Source organism: Eleginops maclovinus, chromosome 6, assembly GCF_036324505.1.
Source record: "Eleginops maclovinus isolate JMC-PN-2008 ecotype Puerto Natales chromosome 6, JC_Emac_rtc_rv5, whole genome shotgun sequence".
Lineage (NCBI taxonomy): Eukaryota > Metazoa > Chordata > Actinopteri > Perciformes > Eleginopidae > Eleginops > Eleginops maclovinus.
Window position 1 is genome coordinate 12,729,590 of NC_086354.1, and position 7,801 is coordinate 12,737,390.

General features: G+C 40.4%; 2 protein-coding genes across 6 annotated transcripts in view; both read right to left on the bottom strand.

The window, feature by feature from the left end:
* camsap2b (calmodulin regulated spectrin-associated protein family, member 2b) overlaps window positions 1–4,016 on the bottom strand; it is a 31,358-nt gene extending 27,342 nt beyond the window's left edge. For all 4 annotated transcript variants that reach the window (XM_063886582.1, XM_063886580.1, XM_063886581.1 and 1 more), the window contains exon 1: window positions 2,758–4,016. In XM_063886582.1, coding sequence (XP_063742652.1) covers window positions 2,758–2,896 — 139 coding nt within the window. In that variant the 5' untranslated portion in view covers window positions 2,897–4,016. The remainder of the gene's footprint in view (window positions 1–2,757) is intronic.
* A 235-nt stretch (window positions 4,017–4,251) lies between these two features.
* ticam1 (TIR domain containing adaptor molecule 1) lies at window positions 4,252–7,070 on the bottom strand. Of its 2 annotated transcripts, none has more exons than XM_063886595.1 (2): window positions 6,822–7,070; window positions 4,252–6,577 (listed from the first exon to the last, which is right to left on the bottom strand). In XM_063886595.1, exon 2 carries the CDS (start codon window positions 6,534–6,536, stop codon window positions 4,788–4,790), a length of 1,749 nt encoding a protein of 582 aa, XP_063742665.1. In that variant the 5' UTR covers window positions 6,537–6,577; window positions 6,822–7,070; the 3' UTR covers window positions 4,252–4,787. The 2 variants fall into 2 exon arrangements, with proteins under 2 accessions (XP_063742665.1, XP_063742664.1); XM_063886594.1 differs by having other exon boundaries at window positions 4,252–6,671.
* Between the last annotated feature and the right edge of the window lie 731 nt (window positions 7,071–7,801).

The following is a 7,801-nucleotide window of genomic DNA, read 5'->3' on the forward strand; positions in this document are numbered from 1 at the left end:
TACATTTATTGGCAGACAGTGAGTGAGCTTATTCCCAAAAAAACTAAGTTCATGGATTGATTCTTAAAGCCTGAAACAGCTGTTTTCACATACAGTACATCAATGGGTAAGTGTGCCTTTATTCACTCAACACGTGATTGTTTGGAAGCCAGTCATGGTACAATATACAACGTTAAACCAACAGCACACATACATACACACACACAAACACAGAGAATGGCTTAGAGGCATTTTTTGTCCCGCAGTTAAACTCTGGAACTGAATATTTGCATATTCAAGAGAAAGCGTGTATAGTTTTAACAGTGTTGAAAACTTACATTTGAGTTTTTTTTATGTACATCCTGGTACATGAAACTCGAAGCATAGTAGTTTTAAAACATGTTATGTGGGAACTTTAGCATTACTTGATTACGCACCGTTGTTAAAATCTGAGAGGACATTTGGTCCTTTGCTCATCTGATGCCAACATGAAGTCACATCAAGACAAAAATGTGGAGTCAGTAAAGCTGGGCTTCGACATTCATTACACACCCACTCACCACTATCAGACTACCTCTTTACAAAGCATCTTAAAAGCCATCTTTTATCTTTGCATGTCTTTTGATTCCAAACCTTTTACTCTGGGGGTTGTACACTTAAATGTGTTGCTTGTTTTCATATATTGTCTTCTCTGCCCTTCTACTGTAAATCATTTTGATATAAAAGGTTCCATATTACTATTTTCTACTGCACACTCTGCATCTGTGGTCAGCACAACTGTGATTATCTCATCCATCTCTCTGAAGTTTCAGTAAAAACTTTCAGCTGATGAGAAAGTTGGTCCATCCAAGCGCCATCAGCTTCAAATCATCGCTCTTCTGTCCAAACTAGGCCAAACAAGGCTCTGAGGACTTGTTATGAATTGGGCCACAGTTCTCAGTGGTCCTGGAAGCTGAAACTGTGCCACTACAGGAATGAGAATAAAAGGCGGCAGCAGTTTCTAGGTCTTGTTGAACTAAAACATGTTGCTGTCCACTACCTTGTGTGTCTCTCAAACATATCATGCTCTCTGTGAATCACGTTCAGCTTTATTTGGCGCTCACTGTTGGATCGATGGGTGTGATTCAGCAGTCTGTCTGTGTGTTAGCCACTTAGAAACTCACAGGGCTGTACACGGAGGAGCAGCTGTTAAAAGCATTCATTAGCAGGAATAAACCTCTGGGCTAAGAGCAGGCTGCAGTATTTATGAGGACAGACCGCCAGAGCACACTGAGGACAGAGACAGGCTAGAGATCGGATACATATCGTCACGCAAGAAGAGTAATTACTGACACAAATATCCATATAACTGGCTATTATTATACTGTGCGCACAAAGGACTTAAGCAGAGATGAAACTATCACTCAATTAGTTCACCCACATTAAATAGTTTGGCAACTGTTCTGGAAATCCATTGAGGTGTTAATAAATTCATTTTTCAAGACAAAATACAGGAAATTCTCTTATTCAAGCTTCTCAATTGTGAAGCCTTGCTGTTATTCGTTGTCTCAGGTGATTAACCAATAAATGTATTTGGGTTTTAAATGTTTAGTCAGACAAAACATTAGGCTTTAGGAACATGGACATGATGGACATTATTGACTATGTTCTGACATGGCATAATGCAAAAGATAAACCATTTTAGAAAAGTTTGTAGAAAATATGCTTATTCCCCTTTTCCTGATTCTGTTGTTGCTTTTCCTTATCGAGTGCGATAGTAACCAAATGTCTGAGTTTTGGACTTTTGGTTGGTCAAAATAAACATCTATAAGGTGTCACTGTGAGTTTTACAAAACCATCATAAGCATTCATCAACATCTTGATTATGATTCTGCTGCAAGTTTTAAAAAAAGGTTTGTTTTTATTCCCTTACATTTAGAGCCTGTCTGTTTATTCTGTCCGTAGAATGACAAAGCATTTCCCCTTTTGACATGATGTGTATTTGCATTTCTAAACACCGTCCACCAGTTCTATCATGCAATAATATCGTGTTTTTTGTTGTTGTATTTCAAAGTTATGAGTGAATGGATGTGTAGGGGCATTTTGTTTGCAAACTTGCTTGCCTTGAAATGAAATAAATTGTAAGACATCTTTGAGTCAAGCGACGACACAGATGTTGAGTCCTTGCATCTGTTGAATCAAACAGTGTATCTATTTGGTCAGAGTGTTATATGATAGCTTTAGCCTGACTTGGGTGGGGTATAATTAACAACTGGTTGGATCAGTTGTTAACTGGTTGGCACTGTGACATTAGCGGATATGACCTATCACCTCCAGGTAGATACATGGAAAAAACAATGCAGAAATACCCCAAATAGCCCTAAACATTGTAATACTTTACTTAGATTTCTGTCACTACAAGGATAAATAGGACATACTAACACCTTTTTTAGAATATTTTAGGAATTGTAAAGTGGCCTTGGGTGTTATGAAAGGCTCCTCCAAATAAAACGTATTATTATTAATCTTTTAGTGACCATTTTCTGCAGTTATTGCTATTTCACAGGATAGAAAGATATGGCAAGTGCTTCTATTTATAATAACAAGGAGGAAACATCAAAAAGTGTAATTGGGTTTGTCTGACAGTGAGTGTCTGATTACAAACTGCTGTTTACAAAATAGTCCCCCTGGTCCAACACGACATCAATCCACATTATAACACATGCTAGATGATTATCTCCACAATGTTTTCCTCTAATTTAATCCAGAGATGACAACGATTAAAGAGGCGCCACCTACCCGAGCCGAAAGCCTTGGCCACCAGCCACGTCAGGCTGCAGGAGATCTTGGCCCTGGTGAAGTCGTAGTGATCGAAGCTCTTGATGGCAGGGACGATGAAGGTCCTCCTCATCCCTCGGTCATCTGTCGCATCTCCCATCTTCTCTCTCTCGGGAGCCCACTACACTGTAGCCGGAGGATCAGTCAGCCAGAGGAATTCCTCCTGACTGCGGATGACATCCCGTCCAGAGGAATTCAATGCAGCAAAATTTCCCCTTCAGCTGACAAAAATGGAAAAAAAAAAACTTTGAGCGTGGCCTGGGTTGGAAATCACGACGAGTTTAGGGGCGCTCCTCGGTTACAGCAGCACCATCCACAGTTTGTAAGATCTTTAGACAGCACAGCGCAGTTTAGTAGCAGGATTTCTGAAGATTTCCTCAATTCCCTGACGTTTTTCTCCTCAGGTTGTCCGACATAACGGAGCAGCTTTGTGGCAGAGGAGGAGAGCTACAGTCCAACACCAGCGGACAGCTTCACACATGAACTAAACACGCTGTTTATCTCCATGTTGTTCTTCCTTCTCTTTTCTAACTGTTTCCCCTTCTCCCTCCTTCCTATCTTTTTCCGCGGCGTCTTCTCTGCGCTTTTCCTGCCGCACTGATAGGAGGATAGAGCTCACTGCGCATGCGCGAACCCACCCAGTCCACTCGGTCCTGACAGAAGTCACCACCATGTAACACAAACCAAGGGGGAGTAAACTGGAAGCATGGGTTATGACTGATTCACAGATGTTGTTTCAATAAAGTTATGAACAAAATGTTGGCTGATTTGCAGACAGATTTTTTTCATTTAGGATGCTGTGTGATCTTTATTTCACAAGAAATCTTGATTTTTTTAAACAACTTTCTCGTAGACACATCATTTGTATTTGGTATGACTTTAGACACTTCAGTGGGAGTTTTAAGTTAATATTCCCCCTCATGAATCTCTGCAAACTGTCCAACTATTGTTTTTGCTTCATTACAGTGCATAATTACAATATTTAGACTTAGAGGGGTTAATAAATGAAACAGGCAAGAACAGTTTCTTATATGATTAAAAGATGTCAGTGCTGTGCACAGACTCATAAAGGTAGGGGACACAATGAGACATCAACCACAGTCAGTGTCAATCCTTTGTTAGCTCAATAAGCACACACTGAAAACTCCTGCACTTAGATATGTGTTTAAACTAAATAACAGCCTGCTGACATATGCAATTGTGAGCAAATCTCCTTGTGATGTTAACTAGTAAGTTTATTAGAAATAATTACAAACAAAAACGTTATCAATATTTGTCACAGAGACAGAAAGATCATATAAAAGTCGAGCTTAGAAAAGGATAGAAATGATCATAATTATCGTTTTAAATTCATAAAACTTGATCAGATCACCAAAAACGTTTTAGTTTTACAGCTAATATAAAACTGTACCTTACACAATGATTCAAATCTGTGTAAACATACAAACACACATGTTGGAAAATGATCAAATAAACATTTTAATTGATCTTTCAGCTTTTAAATTAAGAACAGTGGTGCATAGGTTGACCCTGCACTTCAGACATCCTGTGAAGGGCAACAAGGAGCGCGTGACAATGCTGCTCCCTGGTGTCTTCAGTGGGTTCATACAGCAGCTGGGATCAAGAATTGTACATCACATTTCAGTCAATAGATGGCAGTCCTCTGCTAAATATTCTTCTGATGTTCTTGTTTTGTTCATGAGACTCTCTTTACAATCATCAAGATGTCACTGCATTAAATTCTCTTTCACCAACAGGTTTAAATGCAATGAAACAATCTACAGCGTTTTTTACAGCTCGGATATTTTAGTGTTCAGACAAATGTTTTTATTTTTCCCTCAGTTTAAAATACGTTGACCCCAGAAAATGTCTATTTTATCCAAAGATTATTGGAAAAAGAGGATTCAAATTGAGTCGAGACTTTGACCTGTCACACATGTACACGGCATGGCAAAGGGTCATTTAGACTCTGCCTTTAACACTTCGTAATATTAAGAGCAGTCTTCATCTCTGTTAATTGAATCATCTCTGTCTGTATGTTCATCCGAAACAACATTCATTCGAGAGTCATTACCAATCACAATGTACTTAGCATTATTAATGTGAATATGTTGCAGTTCTGGTGGGACTCTTGGGCCGAGGTGAAGTTCCTGTTGCATTAAAAGCATCAGGTTATCTTTCTGCAGCAGCTCTGCTTTTGTACACTCACCAATTAATTGCTTTTGGTGCCAATTTAAGGTTTTCAGAGCCTCCTGTCTCTTCATCTGCATTTTCACTTTCTGGTCTGCAATCCAGATTTCCCTCTGATTTTTTATTCGCCCTGGAGAAAATACCTTTCGTAGTTTCCTGTCAAAGCTCCTATTCTCCTCGAGTGTATTTATTGTCTGCAAAACCAGAGGGAGGCTATCTTTAGGCATGCTGTTCTCCCTTGGCAGCAGAGGGATAACTGTGCCATCTTTATGTTTCTTCTTTATGGAGTTTACAAGAGCAGAGTCTGTCTCCATCATTTGCATGCGGTTATTGAAGTTGCGGGTAAGCAGCAGAACAGTGTACGCCGAGTTGTTGATAGCATCTTCCACACTCCTCAGAGTGCTCATCCCTGGTATAGCAAAGTCCCCAGAAAAAGTTGCACCCTCAATATCAATGACCTTTTCCAGTTTTTCCTTCATGCTTTCAGCCATATCTGCATCTTCAGCTGCGTGGAAGATAACAAAGCTGTAAAAAATGGGCTCGTCCTCCACCTCTGCACCTTTACTTTCATGCACTTCCTTTGGAGCAGGCATCTTGGGTCTAAAATTGTTGGTTGCGGTGGGTAATGCTGTGGCTGGTTTGGAGGTTTCGTGAAGATTCTTAGTCTCATGAGTGATAAGACTGTCCAACTCACCGCCCTTTGCGGCTTCCTCCATTTTGAAGGGTTTCTTTGCACCAAATGTAGGGGGTTCATTGGAATCAGGCTGAGATGTGTGAGATTCACCAACACGGGGGACAAAGGTGTTTATTTTGGAAGCATCTGATGTTTCTGGGGTTACTCTGTTTTCCTGATATGAGGCTGTTGGGGGCATACTTATCTCTAGATGAGTGGGATATGAGGGCGATAAAGAGGTCGCTTGCAGGGGACTAGGCAGACTGTAAGCTCTCTCTGACTGATCCTGCGACAGGGTTACTTTTAAAGTTGTACTTTCTTCATCCGGGCAGTCATGGGGATCCTGGACAGACCCTTGCTTCTGATTCTTTAAGGAGCACAACCACTCTGCAACCTGAGGCCCACAGATATATTTAGCTTCCTCTCTGAATTGGTCATACTCAAGGTACTCGCAGTTGCTTGTTTTTTGATTGTCACTTGAAAGGGCTCTCTTATAAGCTAGATTTCTCAGACTTGTATCACAAAGCCTCTGTTCTGACAAAACCTTGAAAATACGAGCCAACAGTGCCAAAGCTTCTCCTGTAAACTCTTGCAAATGAGCACAATGAGTGGCAAAATCTTCTAATTTGCCTTCACTCACCTGCCACTTTTCAGCCAGAAGTTGAGCGAGAGAGTTGTTTTTCAGCATCTGGAGTTTGTTCAGGGCCCGCTCCTCTTTCTTGAGAACGAGCAGACATAGGGCTTGTATGATATTATCTTCAGGAGACTCACCCAGCTGGAATGTCAGACTTAACAGTCTATTCGGAGGTGCTTTGATTACTATGTCAAAGACGTCTTTCAGTCCCGTCCCCTGACTTTCTTGTCCCACATGACTCATTTTCAGTGATGACGTGCAAATTCTTCAATCTACGACAGAAGCTGACAGGATCTCATGTTATTTTTCAATATATTCGTAATCTTAATTTCTTCAAAAACTTGAGTGTCAGAGGAGATTTCATTGACTGTCTTGTTTCTGTAAAGAGATCAAATTAACAAACTTCAGAAGTTGCAATTATGATCAAAACTAGCTGGAATGTTGTTCTGACTACATTTTCTGAAATTTAACAGATCCACCAAGATCAACATGACTCTTAACATTGATACACTTGATGACATTACTCACCGGCCTGGAGTCAATGGACCCATATGTTTGAATAGAGTTTGTGTTTCCAGTTCCAACAAGGAAGTAACTCAGAATCTCTGTTCTTGCTCAGTTCAACCAGTAGAAAATTACTTTCTCCAAACAGGAAGCTCTAAGTGCACATTTGAGATCGACGCAGAACACTGTTGGTGAGTCTTGACAAACTTTCTGTAAAAAGGAGATCAGGGACCGTACCTGTGTCAGTTGTAGACCTCTGACATCTTGAAACACTTTTACATAATGGTGACGTCACATGCTGTAAGTAAGGGAGCTCATGAAGGACAAAAGACAAAAGCAGGAAGAAGTAAAAACATACAAGAAAAAAACCTAGTTGAGCCAACCTTTAAAGACACCATCACCAGAATGTCTGCTCACTTGTACAAAATGTACTTTGTGACAGTCTAGTCTACTTTTTTTTAATTCCCATTTGTCACAACTCTGCAAATCTACAACAAAAAAGTCACTTATGATGTGTGAAGAAGCCTTTAGTTATTTGTGCACAATAGCTGCAGGAGAGAAAAGTATTCTGGCTTTTTCTTCCCCCTCTCTGCTGAGAGGCAAGTGTATTTTTATCCACGGAGGAAACCTCCAACCCTGTATTTACCAGGGGTGGGGTCACACCAGGCAGAGTGCAAGCCAGCATCAAATCTCTCAATACAGTGCAGACAGAGAGCCTTTCTATTAGGGCTGAGTATAGCATGATAAATTTACTGTACGACCACTTCTGAGGGATTACTGTAACTCCATAGGAAGTGTGGTTTCTATGTTTATTGTGGTGCTAGTATACTGTATGTGTGTGTGTGTGTGTGTGTGTGTGTGTGTGTGTGTGTGTGTGTGTGTGTGTGTGTGTATGTATGTATGTATGTATGTATGTATGTATGCAACTTTCCAGAATAAAGTATCAGCATTCAGTTGCACATGCTACCAAGACCACAGCTTTGTTGTGTCTTTTTAAGCATAAC

Coding starts and splice junctions, on each gene's coding strand:
- ticam1 (XM_063886595.1), bottom strand. CDS start 6,536: ATGAGTCATGTGGGACAAGAAAGTCAGGGGACGGGACTGAAAGACGTC.